This window comes from Mycteria americana, chromosome 13, assembly GCF_035582795.1.
Source record: "Mycteria americana isolate JAX WOST 10 ecotype Jacksonville Zoo and Gardens chromosome 13, USCA_MyAme_1.0, whole genome shotgun sequence".
Classification (NCBI taxonomy): domain Eukaryota; kingdom Metazoa; phylum Chordata; class Aves; order Ciconiiformes; family Ciconiidae; genus Mycteria; species Mycteria americana.
Genome location: NC_134377.1, coordinates 14,198,371 through 14,214,390, shown reverse-complemented (window position 1 = coordinate 14,214,390; position 16,020 = coordinate 14,198,371). Strand labels below are relative to the sequence as shown.

Genomic DNA, 16,020 nt, shown 5'->3' with positions numbered 1-16,020 from the left:
TGCCCATAAAAAGGTATCAGGATGGTAACCCCTGAAAATTTGCCTGCATCCCCAAACGCTACCCACGGGAGAAAACCTGTTAGCTGACTATTACTGTCTTCCTCACTGGAAGTGGAGTGTTGGCAGAATAGTGTGTGTTGTGTTAACCCAACAAGCTAACCCACCTCTTAAGAGTTAATTCAGAGGAAAAGTGACTTGACTCAATATTTTTCTGGTGTGCTTTTGTTCCATACTGGGAACAAAGCAGGGACCAGTTTAGGCCTGAAAGTTGCAGTTCAATATTCACTCTGTCCAGATTGTAAAATTTCGGTCAATTTTTGGACAACTTATGTTATTTGATCCCACTGTTAAACCTAGTATTTCTACCTTAATTAAAGATCTCTCAAGCTCAGGCGAAAAGTTGTTCATTTTTCCTAAAAGGGTTCACAGCATGCTGTAAAATAAGTGGAGGAAAGAAGTGCATCTCTCACTTTAAAAACTGTACTAGGCTCGAAGCATAACAGAAAGAATTACTATTTTACCAGTGAGATTCCTAGCGCAGAGCTAAAATAGGTGGAGTCTGTGTTGATTCAGCACCACAATTTCATCTCCAGGTTTTGTAGACCAGATTTGTTAATGGAATAAATGTGTGGCTTTGCAGAATTGAATTAAATATGATGGTAAATTCAGAGGAAATATATTATTTCTTTCAGTTAGTGGAAAGGGTGGAATTCAACAGACGCTGCTGCTGTGGACTGGATTGGCAAGGGGGTATATTTTATGTGACACTCATTGTTTCCAAGTGTTTGGAAGTTGACGCTTGCACCAGCTCTAAACTCAACATTTGTCTTAAGTACTTAGTCACTGGTATCAGGTTTCTACTGTTGTTTTCTGATTAAAATATTAGGGTATCACCCTAGGTTGCCTGTGTGATCATATAGCTATACTATGCCCAGAAACACTCGGCATATCACAACAGGTCATCTTGGAGTAGCTGAGTTTACTGTACTTCATGAACACTTTAGTAAAAGCTTAGTCGGGAGGGTGAGGGGGTCAGTGAGACTGGTATGGTTAAGTCGTGCTTATTTCTTTACTCAGCAGCATGAAAGGCAATGGTGTGGTCAATATCACATCTCCTTCAGCCATCTCCACTGACCAAATGACAAAGCACCAATCTACTGGGGCTTTGTCAGTTTTGCAAGCTTTTGAGGAAAACTGACACCCAGGCTCAGACAGGTGATCTGAATCTCTAGCAAGATGTCAAGGAATTAGCTCAATTTCTTTGCCCTATTAGAATCTGAATTGCAATTCTTTTTTATGCTAAGCCATTCTAAGTAAAATGAACCAGTTCTGTTCCATGTTAGAATTTAATATTTTTTTTTTTTATGTTGCATGTTCGCTGTCTGATTTATATTGCCTGTCAGGAAAACAGTGCATGCATCCTCTTGAAATCACATTGTCTTTTTTTTTTCTTCTACAGATGGATAATGATCAGAATTCCAATACCTCAAAGCAGAGATATTCTGGGAAAGTCCATCTTTGCATTGCCCGTTATAGGTAACAAAACCAGTTCATTCCATATATAAGATATATTTGTGATATTCAACATTTGGTTTTGCTTCACTTTTATTCGTGCACTGAATTATTACCTGGAACCAATGTTATGGATAGCAGACCCCTTTCCTGTTTGCACTGGCTGAAAAATAGTGCCATTTCCATGTGCTTTAATTGTCAGAGAAAGTTTAACATGGCATGGCTCTTTTACCCACTGCTGTATTTCTAGCTTGCAATGTCTAAATGAGATGAGAATGTCTACCTCCTGCTTTATAGAGGATGTCTCAATCTGTTCTTATAAATTGCTTTTTCATCAATGCAAGAACGATTTAAAGTTCCTCACATCTTCACTTTGCACATTAAAATTTCAGATATAAAGTACTATCATGATAAAAATTTCTGTGGCTAAAAATTTCTTTCAGGATGGAGATGGATTTAAATACTTTATAAGAAATTTTTGTCTATTAGTGGCTTGTTTTAGCTTAAATTTACTGGTTTTGTCTTTATTTAACTTGTCTCTGCTGAAGTCAATAAACTTGTGTAAAAGACTGCCATATAAAGTAAATGGAATATGGGGACTGGAAAAGACCCCTACAAGTGAGTTTTCTTTAACTGACTTTAAAAAATGAAGATGATTTTGGCCAGTGTATTCGAAGAGACCTAAGTGAGAAATGTGTAAGTAAATTCTACAGTAAAGGATGTGGTTTTAAGTGTATAGCGCTTAAATGAATAGTTGTGTTTCATGGCATTCTGTTGGTGATACAGTTACAGTTCACAACAACAAACTGACCTCTCAAAATATACTTTTCAGGAGGGAAGCAAAAAGATTGAACTGAGGAATTAGCTTCCTGTGCAGCCTTAGAACTGTGCACCTTTTTCTGATTAGTGTTCATTTGTGTGGGGGTTGTAAGTGAACACTCATGTTTTCCATCTGTACTCCATTGCAGTTACAACCCCTTTGATGGACCAAATGAAAATCCAGAGGCAGAGCTCCCCCTTACGGCAGGAAAGTACCTTTATGTGTATGGAGATATGGATGAAGATGGCTTTTATGAAGGTATTTTTTTTTTTTTAATCTGTGAATTCATGCTAATTCATGCAGATTCAAATCAGTTCATCTGTCAAACACGCTCCCAATTCTTTCCTTCATCTACTACCAAATCAATTGCTAAAATTACCCCTATCATCATTGTGTTAATTAACAGAGTTTCTGCACCAGCAAAGCTGCTCCTTGCAGGCATAGCTAATTATAAGATATTTTATATTGTCAGCTTTTCCTACTGGCAAGATTTAAGTTGACAAGAAAGCTTACTGGCAGTTCTGGTTTGTGCCTCACTGAGCCTTTACATTCTCAAGCTGTGAATGTTGTTTATGTACAGTTTTCACTTATATCTTCTTCCTTATCTTGCCCACTTGCAAGGCCTTGACATGCAAGAGGTATGCTCCTTCAAGGATTTTAATAGCATTGTCCTTTCTCACCAGGGGAACTTCTAGATGGACAAAGAGGACTAGTCCCTTCAAATTTTGTGGATTTTGTTCAAGACAATGAGACCCGGTTATCAAGCACTTTAAGCAGTGAACAAGATCAGAATTTTATCAACCATTCGGGTCCTACTTTGGAAGGAGATCTCTTGGAGATAAGTCCACCAAGTCACATAGACTCTAGTGTAATCAGCAATGGCGCAGGGACTCTGGATGTGAACATTGATGAAATTGGAGAAGACATTGTGCCTTATCCTAGAAAAATCACCCTTATTAAACAACTAGCCAAAAGTGTCATTGTGGGCTGGGAGCCACCGGTAGTGCCACCCGGATGGGGAACAATTAGCAGCTACAACGTTCTGGTTGACAAAGAAGTACGGATGAACATAGCCTTGGGAAGCAGAACGAAAGCTCTTATAGAAAAGCTTAACATTTCTACTTGTACATACCGAATATCAATTCAGAGCATTACAAACAAGGGTAACTCCGATGAACTGCAGTGCACTTTGTTAGTTGGGAAGGATGTCATAGTAGCCCCCTCTAATCTTAAAGTGGACAATATAACCCAGATTTCTGCTGAGCTCTCCTGGCTCCCTACAAATAGTAATTACAGTCATGTGATCTTTCTTAATGAAGAAGAATTTGACATTGTCAAGGCTGCTAGCTACAAGTACCATTTTTTTAATTTGAAGCCCAATATGGCCTACAAGGTGAAGGTCATGGCAAAGCCCCATCAGATGCCCTGGCAGCTTCCCCTGGAACAACGAGAAAAAAAGGAAGCCTTTGTGGAATTTTCTACATTGCCAGCAGGTTTGGTATTTTTCTCCCTACCCCAAAACTCTCCAGTTAAGTTTCTCTGAAAATTCTAGATAAATTAATCTAACCTTTAGCTTTATGCTGTAATCCCTGTCACATTCATGAGCAGACTGGGGACTATTAGATTCCCTTATGGTATCTAAAATTAATTCCTGTCCTGTGTTATTCTCTTCTTTGTTCCTGGGTAAGGACTGAAGCATTTTTGGGAGATAAACGAGGGAAAGCCATGCTTATCATCATCACAGAACACACACTAAGTGTTTTGTCAGATTAATCTCTATTTGTATTTAATTTGTCCAGTTATAGTACTTCTGGTAGTAATTTATTTTCGTTGGTGTGAACAATACTGGTTAAAAAACAGTTGCTACTTCTGACATGTTACTTGTATGTTATTTGTGTGTTGTAAAGCACTTTTTACAGGGATGATCCAGCCCTTTTCTGTAATGAAAGACAACACAGACATCTTAGAGGACCACACAGTCATTTAGGGGTTGTAAATGCATTTTGGTTGTGAAGTTGTAATTGCATTGTATAATTCGAATTTGTAAAGATAACAAATTGGTCGTGTTTTGGAAAGTCCGAGTTTTTTTCCCACCTTGCTTTTACTTTAGGACTGTTGATAAGTGTTACCAGTCATTTCCCCGTATTTAAGAACAGTGAAGTACTGTTGAAAACTAGAGCTGAAATAATGTCGTGCATTTAAAGGATAATCTCATGATTTTGGGAGTGTATGGCAGTACCCGAAAAATTTGAACATCTTTCCTTGTAGATTCATCTTACCAAGGTCATCTAATCAAGGACAAGTAGAAGACTCCTTATATATTCAGACTTCCAGAGCAGTGAATGCCTCTGAAGCAGGGACAGTCAAGTACAAGTGACTCCTGGCGAGTGAAATTTCAATAGCATGTACTGTGCTATGGCTTAATTGATTCCCTGCTGGGATTTGATTCTAGCGAAGGGGCAGGAATTAGTTCTGGTCTCTTCCTTGGCTTGCGTGATTTATATGTAAGGAGACATGCAGGACAGTAATGTTGGTTGAGTAGAAAGGGAGTTAAGCTTGTACGTCTACTGCTTTTGATGCTGTTGATTTATAGTTTCAGTAAAAACGTCCTCAGCTCGGACATTTAGTCTTTTGTCTTAAATCATTTCAGTGAGATAAGTGGTAGTGCTATTATAGAATCTGCTAGGAGAGGGGGCATTTTAAACTTTGTATATGTTCTGGGGGAGTCGGGAGATACTGCCTAGATGGTGGCTTGAACTTATTAGATACATTGACTTCTTTGTTATTTGGGAAAGGCCTTTCGAGTGAGTTTCCAGGCCAAACACTTAACATGCTGTATCTCCCTCTAGTTGCTGAAGTATGCTAAAGCAATAAATAAGCTGTTCTCTGTTGAGGAGCTAAAATGCAGCCAAGTCTCTGCTTTTAGATCCAGAAATCCCAGAATCTTCCATACCACTTCATTTCACAGAGAGCATTTTTACAAAAGCAAGTTAACTTTTCACTGTTATATAGCAAAATAAAATAGCAACTGTTGAAGTGATTAGAGGCTGATGCTTGTATTTCAAAAGTCACTGAAACAAAGGGAAAAGGGATGCCCATGAAATCAGAGTCAGCAATGGGAGTTACCATCATAATGTGTCATATTTTTCTCTAGCAAATATTACTGGCTTCGATTAATCATATATCTCTTCTTCCAAACTACAGTTAAAAGAGAAAAGATAGAGAAAGTGCCTTTAATGTGGCTAATACTGGTTTTTCTCTCAGACTCTGGATTATTTTTCCACCTTCAATACCTTCCATTGATCTACATTGTAAGGGACATGTTTCAAAGATGATTTTAGAGTATGCTGAGAGAGCAATACAGATATTCTGTGTGGAGGGAATCTGTTGCTATTGTGCTTCTCTAGAAGATGCACGGGGGTGAGTGATGTCACATAAACCTTTAGTTGTGGTGAATGTCAACTTCAGCAGACAGCGCAGCATGAACTGCACCGTAACTGGCCACAGGCAGCTGCTAACGTTTGTACTGACATTTTTCTAAGGGCTTCAGAAATGTTTACAAATGAATACATGTGCCTGCTTTATTTGAAGCTGAGAAGCTCTGCTCTTTACTAGTGGGTTCAGTGATACCCTTGCAGAAAAGGATTATCCATCAGCCACTTATACCAAAAAGGGAGTGGGGATCAGTGAATGTTTTAAAATTTTCACACTGTATCAGTCTCAGGGGTTTTTTAGGAATACATTAAGCAAAAATGAACTTGAGATAACTGCTCACATTTCAAAGCTAGAGAGAGCAGTTGCATGAAAAGTACAGGACAATTAGAGGTCACCTTTTCATTTTTCTCTTTGCATAGCTATATCGTGTTTTGCATGGCTTTAACTTGAAAACAGATTGCTTCCTGTCGGACCAAAGCTGGGTGACAGCTCTTTAGTAGCTGAGCAATTGAATTCCTCTTCTTGATTCATCAAAGCATTAGAATTGCTTAAGTTAAAATAGAAGTAGTTCTCTTTTGGGTGCTCAGATCTAAAAATAGACATAAGTATGCACAGGATCGGGACCAATGGCACTATTATGGGTTTTGAGCTAATTTAGGTACTAAATTCATGAAGACCAAACTGTAGCAGAATTCTGAAACAAACATTTATGTTGATGACCAAGGCCATCAAGACTCATCAAAAGTAATTTCCCATTTAATGATGGGGGGAAATAGACACCATACTAAGCCTTGGGCATTACAGTTTATTAAACCTATCTCTGTTACAGCCTGTGAAGGTCGAGATAGACTCTCTGGGGATTGTTTGGTTTTGGGAGAATGGAAGGAAGGTGACTTGTCCTGCAGGAGCAGATTAATGTCATTGTCATAGACAAGATACTGGACTAGATCAGATGCCTTCTTTCTTGTAAGCTGAGGAGCTTTGCTGGGCTGGGAGTGCTGGCTGTCAATAAAATAGGATGGTCAGGGAAGCTGAAATTTAATCCTAAATCAAAATCTACGTCTTGGCCAAGAATAGTATTAGGTCAGTTTGCATACTTTGGCCTTGCAAGTTAAAAATACATAATAGGTGCAAGGGATGTTCATGTTGTGCCTGTAGTGTCCTGAATGTGACCGTAATTTCATTTCCATGCCCACTAGAGGATGAAATTCAGTGACAGAAAACTACTGAAATGCATTGATGTTTGCCAGTGTAGCTGGAGGCTGAGGCTTGTGTGATATTTACACTTCTATCATGATCTGTTTGGTAGCAATGAATACACACAGTTAAAAAATATCTGTAGCTTTTTTGGTGCGTAAACAGAAATTGGTTGTGCTTAGTTCACTGGCAAAAGCAAACTCACAGCAACCAAGGTTTGTGTTCTCCCAGCTATTACCCAGAGATGGCTATGGCTGAACCCAGCTTCTGAAATGTTTTAGCATGAAACACTTCTCAGGGTTTGACTGTTAAATTAACACAACAGGATGCCTGAAATATTCATGAACTAATAATCATTATGATATTTTTACTTTGGCTTTCTGTCCAAAGTACAGCTATTTATAGTAGGCTAATAATGTCTTTTAATTAAGGATGTACTTGGTGTGCTATTACACTAACATACTGTAAATGCCTTAAAAGGTTAGTAGGTGTATTTTTTTCTTCAGTGCAGAGAAAAGACTTCGAGTCCTTTAAACCTGCGTGCTGCTGGTTCGGCTCGCAGTCCGCATTGCACCTTAGTGTCAATGTGCTTCTAGCCCGTAAATCGTGACTTGGAGCCCCTGATAGTCCAGAGAGGCAGAATTTGAAAGTGATTTCTGAGTATGTTGTTTGCATTCAGTGCAGAGATATATACCAAAAAGTCACTTGCTGTCACCTGCAGCAGTTTTTCATGAAGTGCCACTCCTGGGCCTTTTTCTCCCTGCATTTTTCTGTTAACATCTTCTGCATTCAAAGTAAATAGCACTTATGCAGCCTGGAGGGATAAAAATAGGTCCAGAGCCAGTTGCAAGTACAGACAATCTTGCAAAGAAATATAGCTTAGTTATCTCAGTTCCCAGCTCCATGACCTGCTGAATGTACACTTCTGTTTTTACATAGTAACTGCAACAGTGATATTTTGTTGTCTTAAGAAAAAAAAAAAAAATGCTTTGAGATTTGTAGTTTCCAACTTGCAAGTATATCAGTTGATGTACATACTTCTGATCTGAGGCTCAACGGTGACCAGTCTTGTCTTTCTCAGGTCCTCCAGCTCCACCTCAAGATGTTACTGTACGGGCTGGCTCCAGCCCAGCAACTATACAGGTGTCCTGGAAACCACCAACTCTGACAGCAACAGGGACCTCCCATGGCGCCAATGTCACAGGCTATGGTGTTTATGCGAAAGGTCAACGGGTGAGTTCTCCTTCCAGAGTTACGGTGACCACCTACACTAGGTGAATTTCAGCTGACAGGTAAAGGCAACAATAAACATGTGACAGCACTTAAGTGTGTGCAGGGTTTTCTCAGCTTTCAGTAGAAACTTCTCTTTTGTTTGTGCGTAACTTGCTCGTTAGCTTCCTTTCTATCAGCACTTAAGCTTTTGGACAAATGGGTTGAAAGGATTAAAGGCAACTGGTAGTAATTGGTGTGGAGCCCTAATGTGGGCTCTTGCAGCCCACTCTGTGTTGGCAATCATTCATTCCATGTTAAGACTTTGAAGGTTGTACTTTAGTGGGGCTGAGGGGAGGGAAACAGATGTCTTCATGCTAGTAAGTTGCTTCTTTGTGTACTCAGGTGGCGGAGGTGATCTTTCCAACAGCAGAGAACACATTGGTGGAGCTAATGAGACTAAGGAGTTTGGAAGCAAAGGAAGTTACAGTTCGAACTCTCTCTGCACAAGGGGAATCAGTGGACTCTTCTGTTGCTGCCATTCCGTCTGACCTACTGGTGCCTCCAACCCCTCACCCCAGAACTGCTCCCAAATCTAAGCCATTAGCAAGTGCCGGAGCCCCAGAAACCAAAGAAGAACATTTAGGTCCACATTTAAAAGTGGATGAGTCATGGGAGCAGACTCGTTCGGCATCCCCTGTTCATGGACACATGCTTGAGCCACCTGCCCCTAATTTTCACAGCCCGCTTCAGGGGAGGAGGTCTCCATCGCCTAACCGAATACTCCCTCAACCTCAAGGCACACCTGTCCCAAATACTGTCGCAAAAGCCATGGCACGAGAAGCTGCACAACGAGTTGCAGAGAGCAATAGGGTAAAGGCAAACTTGTTCTTAAGGCTTTTTTGGGCTGGCTTTATTCATTGTGGCACTTTCCATCAAAGAATTTTTTCATCATATGCTTGGAGCAGCTAAGGAGCAGCTAATCATTCCTAGACCCTGAAGATCTACAGCTTGAGAAGAAGCAGTGTGCTAAAATTCTATGCCATCATCTTCCACAAATATGCTTGTAACCATAAAGAGCATTGATCAGCCTTTGATCAGCATAGAAACCCCATAATATCACTAGAAATGTTGTCTCCAAAAATGCAGAGCCTTACTTCTGGAAAAAAAAAATAGTAATCGTCAAAGTTTGTGCTTGGATCCTGCAGGAGTCAAAAGGGACGCTTATGCCTATGTGAGAAAAATCAACCGAGTACTGAAGTACTTTGAAAGAGACCAAAACAATATAAGGGCAGTTTAAAAATGGGTCCAGAAATAGGCAGATAAACAGAAGTCCTGAGCAGACTTACTGTGAGAGCTAATCTTTTTGACAGTTTACAAAATGAGGACAGCGTCTCATTTCTATAAGGGAATCTAACCAGCAGTCAGATAAGAGACACATTTGTATTCTAAAACCATCTGCTTTTTCAAAATAGCAAATAGCAGTTTAGATGCAAGTAAAGCACTATGTTGTATGCTGTCATGGATCCACAGGCAATTTTATGTATTTGCCCTTCAAGAGTGCCCCTTTCTCAGTGCTACACCTTCACAGATATTTACAAATGCTTCAACATAGCTGCCATGTGAAAGCTTTTCATTACAGCTCCTTTTGTAGCTGCTAGAAGCATCATTGCCCAAAGGAGACTCCCTGGTTTTGAGACCATTATGACCCATGGCTGCTGTAGTGACTCAGATGTTTGCTAGTTAGTTTAAATCCCATATTTGAGGCTCTTGGGTCAGCACAGCTGATGTATATGCATCCTGACAACGTGCTCTGGTTTTCCTACCCAAGCATACAATATTTAAATACTCCCAGTGCCCTGGGCAGTTACTTTCTCATCACAAGCTGCTCACAACTGTCCGTTACTTGTTTCAAGCTCCGGTGTCACTTTTTTCATACATTCTCTTGGTCCTTCATCTGGCAGTCATCAGTTGTTATGTCCAGTCTTTTGTCTCCCATTATATTTCCCAAATAACTCCATTAATTTTGACAGTTCACACATGTCTTAGCAGCCCCAACTTAATGACTGTCCCTGTTTTGGGACAGAATTGAGCCAGTGGGTGATGATACAGCTTTTGGGAAGCTGAATAATTCTGGATTGATAAGGTCTGGTTAAATACATATATATGCATGTGTACATTTCTTCCTTTTCTTTATAAATAAAGCAAACTGGAGTAAATGTAATAGAGGGAGAAAAGGCAATTAGTTTCTTTGGGACTCTGAGGTGAAAGTTGATTTAACAACCATATAGGGAAAGAGAATGGAAATACTTTTTCAGGTTTTGAAAACTGCTGACATAGCATATGCTCTGAACCATGTTTAATTACATTAATTTTAGTGATGCTTGAAATGTTTAATTCAGGGATCTGGACAGAAGTTTACAGATGGATTCACTTAAATTAAATAAAAATCTGGCAGTGATATTTGTCATGTTTAGTCCCCAGTAGTAGAAATACTTCTCTTGTGGTAGGCTGCTGCAGAAGCAGCTGTTTCTTCTCCCTGCCCTTCATTCACCCTGTTAGATGCCTGATGGTTATTGTCATGAGAGTAAGCAGCAGGATTCAGTAGCTGAGGGTGAGAGTCACCTCAGAGCAGAGGAAGAGCATGAAGTCTCATTCTATAGCTGTTTTTGTACTGAGGTCAAAAATGCTGTAGTGGCTAGGTCTTCTGCTAACCCTCTGCCAAGGGGAAATTAGTGTCTTCGTTAGCAGCCTCTGACTGTAGAATACTGAGAATTTGGACATAAGTGGTACCAGGAAGAAAGCTAGCAGCTGAGTTGTTGGTCACATAAAAGCATATAATTGTTTATGAGCAAGAGTAATACAAGCAAAAAATTCTTGAAAACTCCTAAAAGGTTAGTCAGGGAAAAGTAGCATTGCTTTAAACCATGAGTATATTTAAATGTTGTGTTCTTGAGTCCTTATGTCTTCCATTTTTTCTTGCTTTGCTAGATGGAGAGGAGGAGTGTTTTTAGTGAAAGGAGCAATGCAGCCCAATACGCTAACTCAGATGATGAGGAAGATGGCTATGATTCTCCTAATGTCAAAAGAAGGGGGGCTTCAGTTGATGATTTCCTGAAAGGGTCAGAACTTGGAAAGCAAGTAAGTAGCCTGGTCTTGTTATTGTGTCAGGTGTCCGACATGAAACAAGTATTTTATGAAGCTCAGCAGGCTATCCAGGTCACCAGCTGATTATTGTAGCCACACTGGTAAACTATACAGACAAGCAGCTAAATTGTGGGGAGGCAGATGAATGTCCTGTTACTGGAGCATGACACTGTCTAATGAGAACCGAATGCTTGGCACCATGCATCTATAGATCGTTATCCCAAGCAACAGTCTTAAGCACTAGAAACTGAAAAAAATGAAAATATTGGAATAGAAAATGTAACTGGAATTTCATGTTTGGGCTCTGGAATTTTTCTGTATGATGTGTTACGTTACGCCTGCATATGAAAACATGATGTGAAAAAAGGGAAAAGGGGAAGGATTTCTGTGTTCCATAAAAGCCATAGCCTGTAATCCTAATTAGCAGAAAACCAACACCCTATGTACTTGGCATGCTGTAATGAAAAGAAAGCTGTTGCCAGAAGAATTTTGCACATCTGCGCAGCTTTTATTCTGATCCCACTGAAAACAAATACAAAGTAATCTATTACATTACTTTCAAGAGGGATGTAAATTCTAGCAAAGAGTTATTTTCTTATGTCTTAGCATGGTCGAATAATCTCGTTAGCCAAACATCTGACCTCCCATGTTGAAGGGTCCAAGCAACAGCATTCCTTCTCCTACCAGTTCTGAGATTTTCTGGCATTTTGCTTCCATTTACTATAGAAGTTTAAGCATTTATAAATGTATAAACATTGCTCCAAATTTCTAGCATTCTAAATATGTGGCTTCAGGATTTGATTTGGTTCCATCTTCACCTACAGTGGTTCCCATTTTTAGAATACATACAATCATGCTGTGCTTACAAAATGTGCTTGTGGGTGAGATGCATCTGTACCTCTCTATACAATTAAAATTATTCTGGACACAAAGAGGCCAAGATTTTCTAACAGGACCAGTGACCTTATTAAGAAGGCCCAGTGTAAAAAGTTTAGTTTGTAAGGGACCAAGATCAACTTCATTTTTCTGTTAACCATACTTCATATTTAACCTTGGTAAATAAACTTGGGGGTATCTACCATGTGAGTACAAAGTTGCTGTTCCATGTGGACTTACTACCTCAGATCATTAAAGGGTGGTTTGGAGTGTGTCTGCTTTACCAAGCTCTACAAAACAGAAGGTTTGGATATGAACATTGGAAGGCTGGGAACCCTTAAAGTTATATTCCTTGAAGCCTAAAAAGATTAAGCTCTGTTATCTACTAGGAACGTCGTCAAAGCTAGATTTGCAATCTCTCTGGCTACAAGTATTCTCAGATCTGATTAGGTTTCAAATTTAGTTTTCATGTAAGGCTGAAAGAATTCTTAATTGCTTTAAAACACTATGTCAAAAAATGCACTTTGAGAAATAGCGGTTAAATGATGTCTGGCAAAACAGCTGCAGTGTGTTAAGTGTAAATCGATTATTAAGTGTTTATTTTATAGCTTCAGAGATATACCTATTTGTAGTTTAATTGCTCATTTGCATTGTTTATGAAAGATGATCGCTTTTACCGCTTAGTTTGTTAGTGAATAAATAATTGGAGAAAATTGGAGAAATCTAATCTGTGGTGGTTTTCTCCATCAGAAATTATTAGTTTGCTAATTTCATTATAATGCTCATGTGCTACTAGTATCTTCCAGAAGCAAGTGCTGTTCTGTATGCTCATTCCCTATCAAAGGTCCTTGGCTTTCTATCAGTTGACTTGCCTTACGCCATAGATAAGAGTAAAAAACCTGCAAGCAAATGCAAGTAACATTGTTTTTTCATCATGCTTTTTATTAGCATTAGATATAGCTACTAATGGAAATCCTTCATGTCTGTCGCATTTTATTTTGTAGGAAGATATATTGATTTTAAAATCCTCAGTTTAAGATGCCCCACAGGGAAAGGTGGCATGGATCACAGTTCCAAAACAGTGGTGCAATATCAGCCTCTCACAGACTTTCTTTGTGAACTTAGACTTAGAAAGTTAGTCTTTCTTGCCCAGATCCTCACAAGTATTTATGCATCTAAATATCTCAATGCCTCTGAGGATCTGGGTCAGTGGGCCTGTCAACCAAGACTAAAATGGGAATAACAATTCTTTTCTCACAAAAATGTATGAAGATACTGTTTTCTGCAAGCTGTTGATTTGATTTGCTCTGTAAATAGTAAGGACAAGGGAAGTAAGTATCAGAGATAGACCTGAAATTCAGAGACATCTTGGGACATTTGCAGGAAAGGGAGCGCTAGAAAACATGTGAAATAACAACCACAAGTGCATGGACTTTATGGCCATAGGGGTTTCACTGGAAATCCACATGTGTAAAAGCACCCAGCTGTTGAACATAGAGAGTATGCACGCCCTACTACATACAGAGTTAATTGCAAGCAGAATTGCATAATTATTGCTTTTATAATATCTCCTAGTTGCGTTTTGTTGCAAATCTGACAGTCAAATCTGACAGTCAGATGACTCCATTTGAAAATTTGTCCTTGGAAATACAATGAATTTGGTTTATGATCTGATTTGTTAGCTGTAATGTTTGACAGAGGCCACTCCTATTTAACATTAGCAATTCAGTAGGACATACTTTTTCCTCCTTATCTTCCAACTAATTGGAAACTTATAGGAACTTGAAATATTTGGACTAATTTTAAAAGCCAATTAAGGTTTTAGCTAGTCTATTCCTACAATGTTTAAGAGAATGAAAGCTTCAAAATCCATCTGCTAACTATATCATACAACGATGGTAACATCCTGCAGGAATTAAATGCTGATCACTTTTAAATTACAATGTGTTGTAAGAAACAGCTGTGAAGAACAGATGATATGAGAATTATCCTACGGCTTTTACAATTTGGTCAGCAAGTCCACTGATGCATGAAGAACCTCTTTAAATCAAGGGAATTTAATCAAGACTAAAACTAGATTTGATGCTGTGAATGCAGACATCCTTTTTTGTATCACCTATGGGATTAAGATTGGATTTCTTGAATTGGGAGCATAAATGGGCAAAAAATATTTATACATTATGTCTTCACTAGAACAGAGCAGCAAGCCGCATGATGTAATTTATATGTGGTTATTAGTGTGATATTCAAACGTAGGAAATGCTCTAGTACTCATTGGTGTTATACAAGGATTTTCAGCATTACAGTCAGTAAGGATTTTTCTCTCTCACCCTGTCAATTAGCCTCACTATTGCCATGGTGAAGAGTACCATACAGAGAGCAGCAGAGGTTCTGACTTGTCTGATATTATGGAAGAAGATGAGGAAGAGCTGTACTCCGAAATGCAGCTGGAGGATGGAGGAAGGCGACGAGTCAGTGTGACTTCACACAATGCGCTTAAGGTAAGTGTGACTGCAGGGAAACCTTAGGAGTACCTCCATATTTTGATTCTTCCTTCAAAGCATTTCTTTTAGTCAATTATGGATTTTGCAGACCATTACAACTCACACTGTTGTATATACCTAGAACTGGGGTGAACATTGTTTACGATGCCAAGGCCACTGTAATACTTTTATTACTTTTTGCATTATTTGATAGCTAATCTTTTAACTAATTGACTATTTTCCTATATGTAATTGTTGAAGTTGCAATTTCTGTTCTATATCTGGGGACCTTTCCCATGTCTATGCGACAATATACTACATGTGCTACCCAGACAATGAGTTGTTTCTGAGCAAGGAGATTTATATAATCACACATACATATAGGAAAAAAAACAACTTAGGTTTTTCATGTCCAAGTAATTTGTCCCTGTTTCCAGTGCTAGTCCCATCTCTTCCACAGGCTTTAAAGCATGCTTGGAAGAGAGGGAGTTGGGTCAGCTTTGTTTGACAAATGCATTATCAGAAATCCTCACCGGAGACAATAGGAAATACCTATCAGAAATATTGCTTTAACACTACACTGGAATATTCATCATGAAAGACAACTTTAGTATAACAATTAAAGCATATGTAGACTGTTGAACTTACTCAATACAGAATATATATTTCCCATAGTATATTTGCACATGTAAATTGTATTTGCTTTTTATGTGTCTAGCAATTACACTAAATTGTGCTTTCTTAGAAAGTTGGATAACTTGAATGATAATGAAACCCACAGGTTGATTTTTCTTCCAATATGCTGTTAGTTAACTAAAAAACAATACTATTTTCTCATGCATATGACAATTTTGACCATTCTTGTAACTGCTTTCATGTACTATAAATTCAGTCCTTTTATTCTAATACTATCTGGAATGAGACGGGTACTTTTTCAAAAGAAAAAACAATCAGTGTTTCTATTATTCTGCTAACATAAAGGTTGAAACAAATCCTTCTGCATGCTGCCTCCGTCCCTTTCCTCTGGGAAAAAGTGAATTATCCCTAGATGGTTCTTGTTCTTTATGCATCAGAAAGTATATTTACTTCTCGGTTTTAAATTAGTATTGCCAATGTTGATATTTAAAATGGAAGGTCCAGACCCTTAATTGATGTAGTAAATCATTTTAGACCTGTTAAAGTCTGCAGGCATACTCCTCTTGATGTAGTAGTGTATGTGAAGGGTACATACAGAATTCCATTCTGCAGAAGTGGAATTCAGTATGTGAGTACTTCCTGGGGAAGGACTCCTGGATGTCTGAGTCTCGTTTGGAGAATACGGCCCACCATGCTGATAAGTTT

The 16,020-nt window shown here is 38.8% G+C and overlaps 1 protein-coding gene across 9 annotated transcripts in view; it reads left to right on the top strand.

The window, feature by feature from the left end:
- RIMBP2 (RIMS binding protein 2) overlaps nt 1-16,020 on the top strand; it is a 57,341-nt gene that overhangs the window by 18,279 nt on the left and 23,042 nt on the right. For 8 of the 9 annotated variants that reach the window (XM_075515943.1, XM_075515944.1, XM_075515947.1 and 5 more), the window contains 7 exons: nt 1,460-1,536; nt 2,481-2,590; nt 3,016-3,825; nt 8,046-8,197; nt 8,579-9,046; nt 11,165-11,314; nt 14,539-14,697. In XM_075515943.1, coding sequence (XP_075372058.1) covers nt 1,460-1,536; nt 2,481-2,590; nt 3,016-3,825; nt 8,046-8,197; nt 8,579-9,046; nt 11,165-11,314; nt 14,539-14,697 — 1,926 coding nt within the window. The remainder of the gene's footprint in view (nt 1-1,459; nt 1,537-2,480; nt 2,591-3,015; nt 3,826-8,045; nt 8,198-8,578; nt 9,047-11,164; nt 11,315-14,538; nt 14,698-16,020) is intronic. The other variant, XM_075515951.1, reaches the window with a different exon arrangement.